At 40.6% G+C, this 14,423-nt stretch overlaps 2 protein-coding genes across 2 annotated transcripts; both read right to left on the bottom strand.

Annotated features, from left to right (window-relative positions):
• Nucleotides 1-2,845: 2,845 nt before the first annotated feature.
• On the bottom strand, nt 2,846-3,491 carry LOC113934678 (interferon alpha-1/2-like). The gene is given in 2 exon segments (XM_035723652.1): nt 2,846-3,436; nt 3,438-3,491. Coding segments are annotated over 2 exon segments (645 nt in total).
• A 9,601-nt stretch (nt 3,492-13,092) lies between these two features.
• On the bottom strand, nt 13,093-13,941 carry LOC113934655 (interferon alpha-1-like). The gene has a single exon (XM_027616076.2). The coding sequence runs from the start codon at nt 13,762-13,764 to the stop codon at nt 13,093-13,095; it is 672 nt and encodes a 223-aa protein (XP_027471877.2). The 5' UTR covers nt 13,765-13,941.
• Between the last annotated feature and the right edge of the window lie 482 nt (nt 13,942-14,423).

Genomic DNA, 14,423 nt, shown 5'->3' with positions numbered 1-14,423 from the left:
ATAACTTACTACCTCAGGTTCATCTTGGGAAATTCTGAAACTTCTCTTCTTGCAAACTTTCTGGAGATGATTCTTCCCTGGTTGTGTCCCACCTGCACTGGCTGCCCCCTCTCTGTGCCCTTTGCAGGCTCCCCTTCTCTTTCTCAGCCCTAAAACTTAAAGGTGCTCTGAAGCTTTAGGGCATTTTCTCATTCCACACTCATTCAGACAGAAGGACTTTCAGTACTGTGCCTCAATTTCCAAATATGCAAGAAACAATTGGGATTGAGTGTCTCCAGGATGTGACTTGTTGGAGATTCCAGATTCACACATGCATCTACCAGTGGGAAGTCAGCTTTCCCCTCTTCTTGACATCCCTGCTTCAAGCTCCTGGTGACAGAATCCCTTGTCCTCTACTTCTCCGAAGAGGTAGCCTCAGACTCTTTGAGAAGGATTCCTGTCCCCCTCCCTCTGCTGGAAAAGCCAGCAGATTTCCCGCTGACCTTCCCGGGGAGAGCCTGGTGGGGATTCTGAAGGTCAAACTCAGAAACCTGTGGGCTCCAGTAAGTACGGAGCCCTGGAGTTGGTAAGTCTCGAGTGGAAGCACACAGAGCCTCAAGCAATGCTTCAGTTATAGCTCGTGTTCCTCCCAATACGTTCTCCTGGTAAGGTGTGATTGTCTGCATGCTCCTTTTGCTCTAGTTACCCGCGCTGGGGCTGGCCCTGGGACCTCAGCTGTGAGTGGATCTAAGAAGAGTTGTTGTTTTCAATTGTCTTGCATTGTGTGGTTGTTTCTGTTGTTGCTGTTGTTGTTGATGTTGCTCCTGCTGTGACGTCAGGAAAAAGTTCCAAGTGGTTCAGCGTTGGACAGGAAACCAAGGATCCTGCAATACATGAACCCGTGAACATCTTCAGTATAGTCTCACCTACATAAGGATGCCCTTAGAGATCCTCATGTTCTCAGACACATTTTAACCACAATTTTGAGTAATTTAATTCAATGCGTTCTATGACTGAAGCAGAAAGAAGAGTCCTTAGAAAGATGGAACACATGGGCATGTGACTTAAAGTTGTAGGTCAAGAATATCATTTTCAGGTTCTTTCCTGCTTTCTAGTTTTGTTTTTTTTTTTAAATTTCCCTTTCCTAATTTCTTCATTTGAATGTGAAGAGATGGGTCTCCTTCTCCTGATTTTGACTCAGAGCGTCAAGGTCTGCTGGAGCATCTCATGCAGGACAGAGATGGCCCAGGCCTTCTCGACCTGGGGGGCCACCCACCATGTCCCAGAGGAGATGTCCCTCAGTCAGGGGAAGGGACAGACCCTCCTCCTCTGTGTCAGAAGCAACAAGTCCCCCTGTGTAGCCGCCCAGGGCCTGGAGGCAGGTCACAGCCCAGAGCGGAGATGCCGCCACAGGGAACCAGCGGGAGCCCCTCGGAGGGGCTGGGCAGTGCACCTGAGGGCTTGTGGTGGCCTGGGGGACCAGTGGGGGGCACCGTGGCCCTCAGGTCCTCTTCCATTCTTTCTACTCATGACCCTTAAATCCAACAGGGTCGTTTTCATTTGCAGAATGTTCCTGTACACTTGCCTGTTTTAATTTTTGTTTGCTTTTTTATATTTGCTTTTCATACATTAGAGGAGATTAGAATACATCATTCATATCCATTATTTTTTCATTTCTTCATCAAAGTTTAATTGGCCCAAAAATGGTAAATCTCTCAAAACGATTTCCTCTCTGTACTCACTAGCTTCCTTTCTGTTCCTCACCCTTCCTCCTCCTCCAGTGTGGTTTTTGGTGATTAATCCAGTTAAACCAGCCTGCACCTGGGTCACACCCCTCTACTTCCCGCCTGGGGGCACTTTCCATGCACCTTTTGCTCTGATGCAATTCCTTGAAGCCTTTTTCTGCTTTGAAATAGACTCTTAACCACTATTCGCTCTTACCCTACCGCCTTAGAGCCATTCCTCCTTTATTTGCAGTGTGGCTCTTTTCTCCCTTAACCACTCGACCTTGAGGCATCACTCTTAAGTCCTTTTCTCATTCAACATCTCTTCCGTCCGGACCACTTCCTTGCCTGGGCTTTAAGTGAATGGAATGGCTTGTAAATGGCAGACTCAAGGATCCATTTGATAAAGAATGTTCACACTTGGATGTCTACCAGTCTAATGTGGAAGGTATCTAGTGCTTCTGATTCTATGTTGTGACGTGTGTGTTTCCTTTTCTGCTTACACATTTCATATTTTCCCTTCTTCTCATTCTGCCCTTTAACTTAACTGATATTACTTCACTATGATTATTGTTTGGAGGTTGGTTTTTCTACAAAACTGAAAGGTACAGACAGGGGATTGGATTTGTTAAGTTGCTTTTACCCTGACAACAACATACAAACTGACTCCCAGGAAGTCTATGGTCTTACTTCTAATGTGTATCATGAAATGAGTAAGTGAGTTGTATAATCCATTCTTTCATCAGGGTGTAATTAGACTTGTTTCCTCCTTCAATAAGAAAGAAATACAAGAATTTTTCTGTATAAACATTTAATGAACAAAAAAGATTTAATAAATGTAAAGCATATATATTTCTATTAACCACAAAGTGAAGGTACACCTAATATTATACAATGAAAAATAATTCAAATCCTATAAATAATAAAATACATAAATAGTTAAATAGGTAGATCAGTATGGTCATCTGAAAGAACAGGTGTTTGTAGAGTTGACTTGATGTTGCTTAATACTCCTGAGAACATATGACAAATTGAATCCATTCATGTCACCAGGACAGCAGAAGTGACAGTTTGACATGGCAAAACTCTGGAAAGTGTGATATTATTCGTCAGTGAAAATCATTTCCATGTTGAACCGGGTCTCACTTCTCGCTCCTTAATCTTTTTTGCAACGTTGTTGATGAATACAAGGGTTTCATGATTTCTGCTCTGACAATCTCCCAGGCACAAGGGCTGTATTGCTTCTCTTGCAGATAGAGGGAGATCCTCTGGAAGTAGTTCCTCAGGATGGAGTCCACCTTCCTGAGGGGAGTCTCTGCCACCCCCGCCTCCTGCATGGGACAGGCTTCCAGGTGAGTCAGCTGCTCAGAAAGTCCCGAGCAGAACTCCTCTAGGAGGGTCTCGTTCCAAGCAGCAGATGAGGCCCCTGTGCAGAAGAGGTGGAAGATCCTCTGGTTCATCCCATGGACAACAGAGAGGGCTTGAGTCTTCTGCAACTGCTTGCCATCAAGCACCTCCTGGGGGAAGGCAAAGGCCCTTGCGTACTTGTCACAAGAGCTAGCAGACATTCTCTTCATTTGTCCCAGGAGCGTCAAGGCCCTCCAGGCGAACAGGCCATGGTTCAGAGGCAGGTCACATCCCAGAGAGCAGAGGGAGTGGCAGCTGAGCACCCCCAGGACCACCAAGAAGGAAAAAGGCAGGGCCATTGGGGAACCTGCGAGACGCTGCTTGGCTGGCCTGGCTGGGGTGGGCAAGTCTGGGAACCGTGGCTCTGGGTTCTCTGACCATCTTCCCTTGTGTGTGTGGCTTAAGTAGGGGACAGAGGAGTTTTCAATTTCTGAACGTTTCCCTTACTTTCTACTTCTCTTTTTGCTTTCCTTTCTGCACTTTCTCTTTGGATTTATAGCATCGGATTCTCAACCATTTATTATTTTTTCCAATATTATCTCTTGCCTCTAGAGTCTTCGTTGATGTGTTTAATTGGACATTCCATGAAAACTTCATAGCATGGATGCACAGTATATCTCGTTACAGATTGTATTCTGTGCTTTATAAGTAAAAAAGAAATTATAAAGTTTATCCACTTCAGGGTTAAGAATGACTAAAAATTTTAAGCTAAAAGTTAAATTTTAAAGTTATTGATGCTGAAGTATATAAGTAAATTTTATGAGTGACTTATAATTTATTTATATATATAAATTGTGATATATAAAGGACATATGCAAATTAACAGTTTCTGAAAAGACATAATGATTTTGGTGTACTTAAACATTTAAAATTCGGGCGCCTGGGTGGCTCAATCGTTAAGCGTCTGCCTTCCACTCAGGTCATGATCCCAGGGTCCTGGGATCGAGCCCCGCATTGGGCTCCCTGCTCCACGGGAAGCCTGCTTCTCCCTCTTCCACTCCCCCTGATTGTGTTCCCTCTCTCACTGTCTCTCTGTCAAATAAATAAAATCTTTAAAAATAAGCCCATTTAAAAATCATTTCAATTATTTAAAGGAAGTGAAAAATTATTTGCTAACATCGGTTTTTAGTGTACTGAATTTTAATGTTGCCTCATATGACAAAATGATTTTTATCTTCACCTGCTACTAGATACTCTTGAAGGTATTGTCAAAATATGTTTTCTGTGTAGCACTAGGTAATTACTGATGTGTTGAATAAGTGTTGTACAACTAAATCATAAAATATAATCTATTTGTATTTTATTGCCAAAGACTGCAAGAAGTCTTTTCTGCTTACAGAACTCATATTTTCCCTTCTTGGGGAGGCTCAGACAAGCAACATCCACACAACATCTGATGGCAGCTCACAAGTAAGCACAGATCACCTCTCCACTTCAGACTTTGAGATCCAGGAAATGATGGAGAGAAACTCCTTGAATCCTAAATTATTCCTGTTATTCCTAGGTTTGTCACACTGATCTTGCAGAGAGTTTGTGTATCTTCCAAGAATTCTGTGTCATTCATTCTGTGTAAAACCCAAGAAAACCCGAGAGATAATAAATGCTAAGATTTTGTTAGACTGCTCCAAGGTCAAGCTTTGGAGAGCCACAGACCATTGCAATATTTCAGATTGGTTCTCAACCATAAGAAGCAATTGTAGGGCGCCTGGGTGGCTCAGTTGGTTAAGCGACTGCCTTCGGCTCAGGTCTTGATCCTGGAGTCCCGGGATTGAGTCCCACATTGGGCTCCCTGCTCAGCGGGGAGTCTGCTTCTCCCTCTGACCCTCTTCCCTCTTGTGCTCTCTATCTTTCATTCTCTCTCTCTGTCAAATAAATAAATAAAATCTTTAAAAAAAAGAAGCAATTGTAACTCTTGGGAGCAAGTATAACAACTATTCCATCTGGTGGGGGAATGTTGATAATGGGAGAGACGACGTAGATACAGAACCAGGGACTATGAGAAAAATCTTGGTATCTTTTACTCAATTTTGCTCTGAAGCTAAATATCTTTAAGAAAAGTATGTTTTTAAAAATATACAAAAGCTATGGAAATTGGCTTATTACACTATTGGAGTCAGTTCCTTCCAAGAATGAGCCTTTTTTGCTCTGGAAAAACATCCCCTGCCAGGAGAAAGGCTTCTGCATAGAACAGAAACGTCTCCAGACTTGCTCACTGTCTCTGTCCATCTTAGCCAATAGGGGGCACTCTTCCCTCATAAATATTTTAACAGGCCACAGAGTGATCCTGCTTTTTATTTCCTTTTTGCTAAAGCTGCTGTTACATCTCTGCAGCAGGGACATTTCCTCAGGTCCAAAAATAGTCACCAAAAAGAGAAAAAGAAGAGAACAAGGCCTCTCCTAGGAGAGTTTCCAAAAACCTAGAACTTTCACACAACTCTTGCTTTCAGTTAGTGACTTTGTACTTGGAAGTAAAATTGCCAGCCAGAAACCACAAGGGTAAAGGAAACAGCTGTGTGAATGGGCAGGAGAGCCTCCTGAAGAGTAATGAGGAGGGCAGAGCTCACTTGGGGTTTCTACATGCGGAGAGGGAAACATTGTAATATGGGAATGAATGGATGGGATCTGGGGAAGGAGGGAAGAAGGGGGAAATGTGCTAGGAATCAGAATATATAGTGTATATACAGCATGTACAATACACATATACATATTATACTATTGTGTATGTAATCGATGAGCCACATGTTCCCAATTCTGTGTTTTAGACCATCAGCAGTTGTCAGTCAGTAACAGAGAGGCAGCTAGGAGAAGTCCACTATTCTCTTCTAGATCTCTATGAATAAATAAGAAAAGAGTCACCATGTTAAAGCTTCATTCAGTGGGAAATATGCTGCCAAGTGCTTCTAAGTGTTCTAGATTATTTACTACTCACAACTTGAGGAACATTTGCAGCCTCCTTTATATTTGGAGAAACTGAGGTCCAGAGAGCAAGAGAATTATTCGGGATCAAACATCTAAATTCCTTAGCAAAATCTAGATGCAGTACATAATCCTGTGTCACATGTCCTAAATATTCCTTACAATTCTTATTTTGTAGTTCTCATATATTTTAATCCCAAATTTACACATTTTCTTGCTCTCTGTCTTGTTTGATGGTGCTCTGGCTTTTTACTGGTTTTCACCTAACTTGGCCCTTCGGATATTGGAAAAGAGAAAGTTTCTGATTCACTTTCATTTTTTCATCTTTTGAGGGAAGTGTCCCTGGCCATTATATTCATTGCAAACTCATTATTTATTAATGCCTAAGAATTTATCATTTTTCTGAAGTCATTGCCCTACCTGAAGATCGAATCTTTATTTAGTCAGGAAGAAAGGAAGCAATAAAGTCTGGGCATATCAATCTCTTTGTAAAAATAAGCTGTATTTCATAATAACAGAAAATGCAATGTAACAAAGAGGAAAATTAGGTAACCAGATTCGTAAAACACACCATGCCCAAAATGGTTGTGTTATCATTGACAGTTAGGCTTAGGATAAAGGATGTATCTGATGTTCAAATGGTGGGATTAACTGTCCAGAAATGATTCCAGGGCACCTGGGTGGCTCAGTCATTAAGCATCTCCTTCGGCTCAGGTCATGATCCCAGGGTCCTGGGATAGAGCCCCGCATCGGGCTCCCTTCTCCAAGGGAAGCCTGCTTCTCCCTCTCCCATTCCCCCTGCTTGTGTTCCCTCTCTCACTGTGTCTCTCTCTGTCAAATAAATAAATAAATAAAATCTGTGTCTCTCTCTGTCAAATAAATAAATAAAATCTTTAAAAAAAAAAAAAAAGAAATGATTCCACAATGATTACCTGCCAATCCAGGCAGAGATCAATGTCAACTCTGATATCATATGGTAGATGAAAATAAAATCCTGATGGAATACAGATTTGATGTAAGATTGGAAGATTAAGAAGGAAAGTAGGGACACCTGGATGGCTCAGTCGGTTAAGCATTTGCCTTCAGCTCAGGTCCTGATCCCAGGGTCCTGGGATCGAGTCCTGCATCAGGCTCCTTGCTCAGCAGGGAGCCTGCTTCTCCCTCTGCCTGCCCTTCTTGTGCTCTCTCTCTCTGACAAATAAATAAATAAAATCTTTTAAAAAATAAAATAAAAAATAAGAAGGAAAGTAGTGCAGTTTCAGTCATGATGTATGAAGAAGGCTTGAACATGTGCTCCTAGCAGAAATAACTAGAAAACTGTCCGTGATGCTGAGACAAAGAACAACATCTCCTTGAGTTTGGTAATTAAGAAGACTTTCTTCCTCAAGGTACAGGGAAGGAAAAAATGGAAGACACAAATAAAAACCGATAGGAACTTTTAGAGATGGAAAATATCATAAATATTACAAGTGACATATATTTTTTTCAGACTTATTTAGGACAATCATAAATATAGACCAGATTCTGGGTCATAAAAATTTTCTATAGAATTAAAAGGACTGAGATGATGAGTAAGTTCTTTAACTGCAATAGAAAAATATAGAAAACAATACCAGAGAGATACCTGAAAAATCTCCAAATATTTGGAAATTAAATAACATTTAAATAACTCATGGGGCAAAGAAGAAATCCCAAGGGAAGTATGAAAATACACTGAAATAACTGGAAATGAAAACACAACATATTGGAGGCTCCTGGCTGGCTCAGTTGGTAGAACATACGGCTCTTGATCGCAGGATTGTGAGTTCAAGCCCCATGTTGGGTGTGGAGTTTACTTTAAAAATAAATAAATGAAAAAAATTTAAAAACCCTTAACATATCAAAATTTGTGAGATGCAGCTAGGCAGGATTAAAGTATAACTTATGGCTTTAGATGCTCAGGCTAGAGAAGAAGGAAAGTCCAAAGTCAGGATTCTTCACTTTCCCTGTAACAAGCTGGAAATAAAAGAAACAGTTAAAAAGTAAATAAAAAGAAACAATAAAGAGAATAATGAAAATCAAGGAAATAGAAACTAGAAAAACTCTAAAGAAAATCAAAGAAACCAAGAGCTTCTTATAAATATGTTTTTTCCGTAAATTTATAGAACCATAGCAATGCTGATCTACGTAAAAAAAAGAGGAGACAACTTACCACACTCTTTCTTCATCTATCAACATGGCCTATTTTTCTTCCTAATCAGATCTTACCAAAGTGATCAATGGCACCTATGTTTCCAGATCCACTGGGACAAGTTAGCCCTACCCTTCTCTAAGACGCCCCTCACATTTAAACTCTTTGTTTGCTTAGTCAGTACTTTTTTTTTTAGTCAGTACTTTCTGAAGATCATTCTTCTCTTGTCTCCTACCCACACTGGCTACACCACCTCTGTGCCCTTTGCAAGTTCTTCTCTTTTAACCTTAAAATTTCGACATCTTCATAAGCTTTAGGTCATCTCCTCGTTTTATAATCTACTCATAAGTGAACACATCTATTATCATGCCCTGATTTGCAAATATGCAACAAACAATTGTAAATTAATATCTCCACAATATACTCTGTTGGAGATTCTGGATCCAAGGATGCATCTACTGGCGGAATGTCTGTTTAGAGGTTTCATCTGCTTTAAAGAGTTCATCTGCTCTGTCTCCCCTCTTGACATCCCTCATTCAAGCTGCTAGTGAAAGTCTGTTGTGCTCTACCTCTTGTTTTAATATGAAATATAATTGAAATTCCTTAAACATGATTATTGCTGTATGTTTCTTTCTCTTCAAAATGGAAAGCTCAAAGAGAATAAGCTTTACAATTGCTTTATTCCCTTCTGTGTCCCCAGAATAACCACATAATCTGGCATAGAGATATACAGTTTTTAAAATAATAAATGATAAATGAATGAGTGATTTGAATTTATCACCCATTCTTCAATATGGGTCACAAATTCAGGCTCTCTCTCTTTTTAAGAACTAACAAATCTGAAAAATCTCCTGGGGAAGAATTTCATAAAGAAAACAATTTGACAAAAATAAGATGAACAAATTTTGTTACATTCAAATATATTATGAAGGTAAATATGGTATTATATGAACAAAACTTTTTTTTATGTTTAAAAGGGCATCTTGCTGAAGAAATGTATTTTAAATAGTACATAGTAGATAAAATAGATGAGTAAATGAATGAATGGGAATATGGATACATTAAAGCCCTCAGCATATAGTCATTTTTAATTCCTGGTCTGACAATTCACAGATCTCTGCCATAGCTGAGTCCGGTGGCCAGGGTGACCAGTGGGGAGCGCCGTGGCCCCCAGTTCCTCTCCAGTTCTTTCTACTCCTGACTCTTAAATAGAAGAGGGTAGTTTTCATTTGCAGAATGTTCCTGTGCACTTTTTATGCCTTTTAATTTTTGTTTGCTTTTCTTTACATTTGCTTTACTTAGATTAGAAGATTGGAAGACATCACCCATTTCAATTATTTTTTCATTTTTTCATCGAAGTTTAATTTGTCCAATACTTGAGATGGTTCTATGTAAACGGAGCCAAAGCTTTCAAATGAGAAAAAAAAAAATGTTTGTATCACAGTCACAAGTATGCAGCTTTGTTCTCCTTGCTCAGAACACAATTTTACCTCTGCTCCCGGGCTCTGTTTTCACTCTTTTCATTTCTGCACCTCAGCTCTTCTGCCTTATCCCTTGGCATCTGTCCTCTCCAGAATGGATGTGTTCCCCGTGTTTGACAAGCACCCCCAGGGGTCTTCCCACACCTTAATCAATGGCCAGTGTTCATATTAATTGCTCAGGGCATAATGACCGATGAAGAATACTCTCAGAGTTTGTGTACAAAAGACGACTTCCAAGGATGGCCATGTGGCGTGCTGTATGGGGGGCCTCATGACTAGGGAGGTAAGTGGCTTTTGCTCCTCTTTCCACCTTGTCCTACTAATGACCCAGCAGTTCTTCCCCAACCCCCAGGCTGGTTTCCTAATGGTTTTAGGTACACCTGGGTGTTTTCGTTCTACTTTCAGCTGCACATCTGTTTGTCCTTTCTGGACAGCACCTCATCCCGAGGAGCAGTGCAGATAGCATCTTATGCTGTGGGCCCGTGTGCCTACAGCCTCCTGTGTTCCATCTTCGTCCTCCTCACTCCCCCCTTCCCTCCCTCGATCGCTCGCTCCCTCTCTCTCTACCTGGCTGCCAGGAGTCAGCTCATCACACTTCCAGCTTTGAGCAAACCTATCTTGGCAGGGGGTTGTTTTTGTCCCCTAAACACTCAACAGCCCAAGACCCAAGAGTGTTTCTGTGACCAATTCCTCTTCTTTCCGTCAGCTACTCAAGTGTCATATTTTTCCATGTCTTCCAGAGGACGCAAGGTAAACATTATGTACTACATGTATGTGTCAGGGGCACGGGTCTGGGTGAATTATCCCTCCCCCCTCCTTTTTTTTTAATTTTACCTTAAATAGCGACAGCAATTTTATTTTGCTAAATCTTGGTTTTTTAAAAAATTATTTATTTATTTATTTGACAGAGAGAGACACAGCGAGAGAGGGAACACAAGCAGGGGGAGTGGGAGAGGGAGTACCAGGCTTCCCGCCGAGCAGGGAGCCCGATGCGGGGCTAGATCCCAAGACCCTGGGATCACGACCCAAGCTGAAGGCAGACGCTTAACGACTGAGCCACCCAGGCATCCCTAAATATTGATTTCTATGTGGAGTTCAGTTCATTAGATTGTGGAGTCCTTCTTCTGCTCTCAGTTTTTGAGGCTGCAGGGGACTCCGTGTGGCTTTCTCTGCTGTGCACAGGCTTCCGTTGAGGAATGACCATCCCTGCATTATTGAGTCAGTCCTCTTCTCCTGAGCTCTTTGATTACTCAAGCTCTGTCACACAGTGAAAACGTGGGGCAGTGAGGCCACATAGGATGCTAGAGAAAACTAGCCACCTTTGCTTGACCAGTTCAGAGTTTTTAAAATTGTATATGTTTGTTTTAATTTAGTAATTTCTGGACAGGATTTGTCTTACTCTTCTGAATTCCTTCCCATTTCATCTTGAGGTCGGTACCAAACTAGGGATGTAAAAATGGAAACAGAAAGGGCCTGTACCATTAGTTTCCATCATTTTCAATACATCATTTTTTTTTCTTTCTCCATTCAGCTTTGCTAGAAAGCTGTCATCACATCTGGATGCATTGAGGCAACAGGAACTGAAAGGCAATCTGACCAGGAAGGGAGTGACAACACTAAGGTGACTCCTAGGTGAGAGAAAAACATCGGGAGCTCTTCTCTTCTGCAACCTTGCCTTCCACCTGTTGCCCTGTGGTTTCTCCTTGTGAATGCCACCAAACCTGCTCTCATTACGGGCAGTTCCATCTGCTTCCCCATGTACCGGATGGTTTCAATCCATAGAGCAGCTTACTGACATTCCACACAGTAGTAATCAAAATAATAATAAATTAGCATTGTGGGTAATGACATGTGCCATGCTTTAAAAGAAATACATATTAAACAGATTGACATGATTTGCTAATACTTCAAGTCCATGAATCAACCCAGAGACACATACATTGCAAAAAGGGGAACTCTGCAGAAAAAAAATGCACATGATTTCCAATTCCCATTCTATTTTCCTGCTGCATTTCAGAAGGCAAATCTCTCACAACTATTTTCTCCGAATACATTAACTTCTCTTCTCTTATTCACTCACTCCCCCCATGATGAATTCTGGCAAGCCAGCTCTCACTAAAATTTCAGTCTCCCTATATCCCTGTGGGTGGGATACTTTCCATCCACATTTTGCAATGATGCAATTCTTTGAAGCACTTTTCATCTTTGAAATACTCTTACCAATATTATCTCTTATCTTACTGCCTTAGGGCCATTCCACCTTTGTTTCCTTTGTGGCTCTTTTCTCCCTTACCATTCAAAGGTTCAAAGAATTGAACTTTTTATTTTATTTTATTGAGAAAGAGAGAGAGAGAGTTGTGAGCACAAGTGGGGGTGTTGGGGAGTGGTGGAGGAGAGGGAGAAGCAGACTCCTTGATGAGCAGGGAGCCCATCCATCTCGGGGCTCCATCCCAGGACCCTGAGATCATGACCTGAGCCTAAGGCAGATGCTTATCCCACTGAGCCACCCAGGCGCCCCTCAAGGAATGAATCTTAAGTTCTTTTCTCATGCTCTACTCTTCCCACGTGACCACTTCTGTTCCTAGGCTTTCAGGTAATGGAATTGCTTATAAATTGCAGACTCAAATATACATTTTCCAAGAATATTTATACTTGGAAGTCTAGCAGTCAATTGTAGGAGATATCTACTGCTTCTGGTTTTGCTTCCTGACATGATTTACTGCAGCTTCTGCTGAGAGAACTCCATTTTTCCCCTTCTTCTCATTATACCACTTAACATAACTGATACTACTTCAGTATGATTATTGCTTTTAGGTTGGTTTCTCCACAAAAATCAGTGGTACAAAGCAGGATTGGATTTGTTATGTCTACCTCTATCCTGACAGCAACATATAAACTGGCTTAGAGAAAGTCTATTTTTAACTTATAGTGTGAATAACGTAATAATGAGAAAGTGTGTTGTACAATCCATTCTCTCATCAGGTTATAATCAGATTTGTTTCTTTTTTAAATAATAAACAAATACAATAATTTTTCTATACAAAATATTTAATAAAGAAAGGAAATAATAAATTTAACAAATATAAATGATATATTTTTTCTCTTAACCACAAAGGGAAAGTATACCTAATATTGTTCAAAGATAATTTATATCTTATAAATAGTTAAATAAATAAGTTGTTAAATAGATACATCAATAGAATTAATTGATTAATGGTCATCATTTCAGCGTGGTCATCTGAAAGCAACTCGTGCTTATAGCTGACATGATATCACTTAATACTCCTGAAAACATTTGACAAATTGATTCCATCATGTCATGATTATAGCAGAAATGAGAGTCTTTGACATGGCAGAACACATGGAAGTATGATATTATTTGTCAGTGAGAGTCATTACCATGTTGAACCAGGTCTCATTTCTTGCCCCTTAACCTTTCTTGCAAGGTTGTTGATGAAGAGAAGGCTTTCATGATTTCTGCTCTGACAATCTCCCAGGCACAAGGGCTGTATTGCTTCTCTTGCAGATAGAGGGAGATTCTTTGGAAGTAGTTCCTCAGGATGGAGTCCAACTTCCTGAGGGGAGTCTCTGCCACCCCCGCCTCCTGCATGGGACAGGCTTCCAGGTCGGTCAGCTGCTCAGAAAGTCCCGAGCAGAACTCCTCTAGGAGGGTCTCGTTCCAAGCAGCAGATGAGGCCCCTGTGCAGAAGAGGTGGAAGATCTTCTGGTTCATCCCATGGACGACAGAGAGGGCTTGAGCCTTCTGCAACTGCTTGCCATCAAGCATCTCCTTGGGGAAGGCAAAGTCATTTCTGTCCCTCAGGCAGGAAAAAGGGGAGATTCTCCTCATTTGGCCCAGGAGCATCAAGGCCCTCCTGTTGAACAGGCCATGGTTCTGAGGCAGGTCACATCCCAGAGAGCAGCTGAGCACCACCAGGGCCACCAGGAAGGAAATGGGCAGGGCCATTGGGGATCCTACAGATGCTGCTGGCCTGGCTGGGGTGGGCAAGTCTGGGAACCGTAGCTCTATGTTCTCTGACCATCTTCCCTTGTGCATGCTCTTAAATGCGAACACATTAGTTTCCATTTTCTGAATGTTCCTCTTACTTCCTACTTTTGTTTTTGTTTTTCATTTTGCATTCTCCAAATGGGTTTAGAGCAGTGTTTCTCAACCATTTCATTTCATTATTACCTCCCCTTCTCTTGACCCCAGAGCCATTTTAGATATTTTTTGCTAACTGAACCCCTCATGAAATTTTAATGACAGTTATCCTCTATATCTGTTTATGTCCTCTCTATGTATCTTACTTTATACATAGAAAGAGTGCCAAACTTGACTCTTTTATCCAGCATAGGATTAAAATTGACAAAAATTTTAAGCTAAAAGTAAATTTAAAAGTTGTTAACATTTTATTTAATTTTTAAGCTAAGCTTTCAGAGCAGATTTTAATATACTTACTTATATAAATAGTAAAGTATTAAAATCATATTGAATTTAAAATTATACCAATACATAATAATATTAATATGACTGCAATGATATACTTAAAAATTTATTAGAAGTACTCAAAACAATTGAAAATTTACAGTATTTTCCTGACATGTATTTTTAGGTCTTAATTTTTAATTTTGCTTCATATCAGAAAATAATTTTTAATTTCACCAGCTGCTAGATATTCATCCAGATATTCTCAACATTTATTTCTTTTCAGCAATTGGCATAATTATTAATGTATTTAATAACTT

Source organism: Zalophus californianus, chromosome 13 (assembly GCF_009762305.2).
Source record: "Zalophus californianus isolate mZalCal1 chromosome 13, mZalCal1.pri.v2, whole genome shotgun sequence".
In the NCBI taxonomy this organism is placed as follows: Eukaryota; Metazoa; Chordata; class Mammalia; order Carnivora; family Otariidae; genus Zalophus; species Zalophus californianus.
The sequence above is the reverse complement of the archived record's forward strand: the minus strand, read 5'-3'. Positions and strand labels throughout refer to the sequence as shown.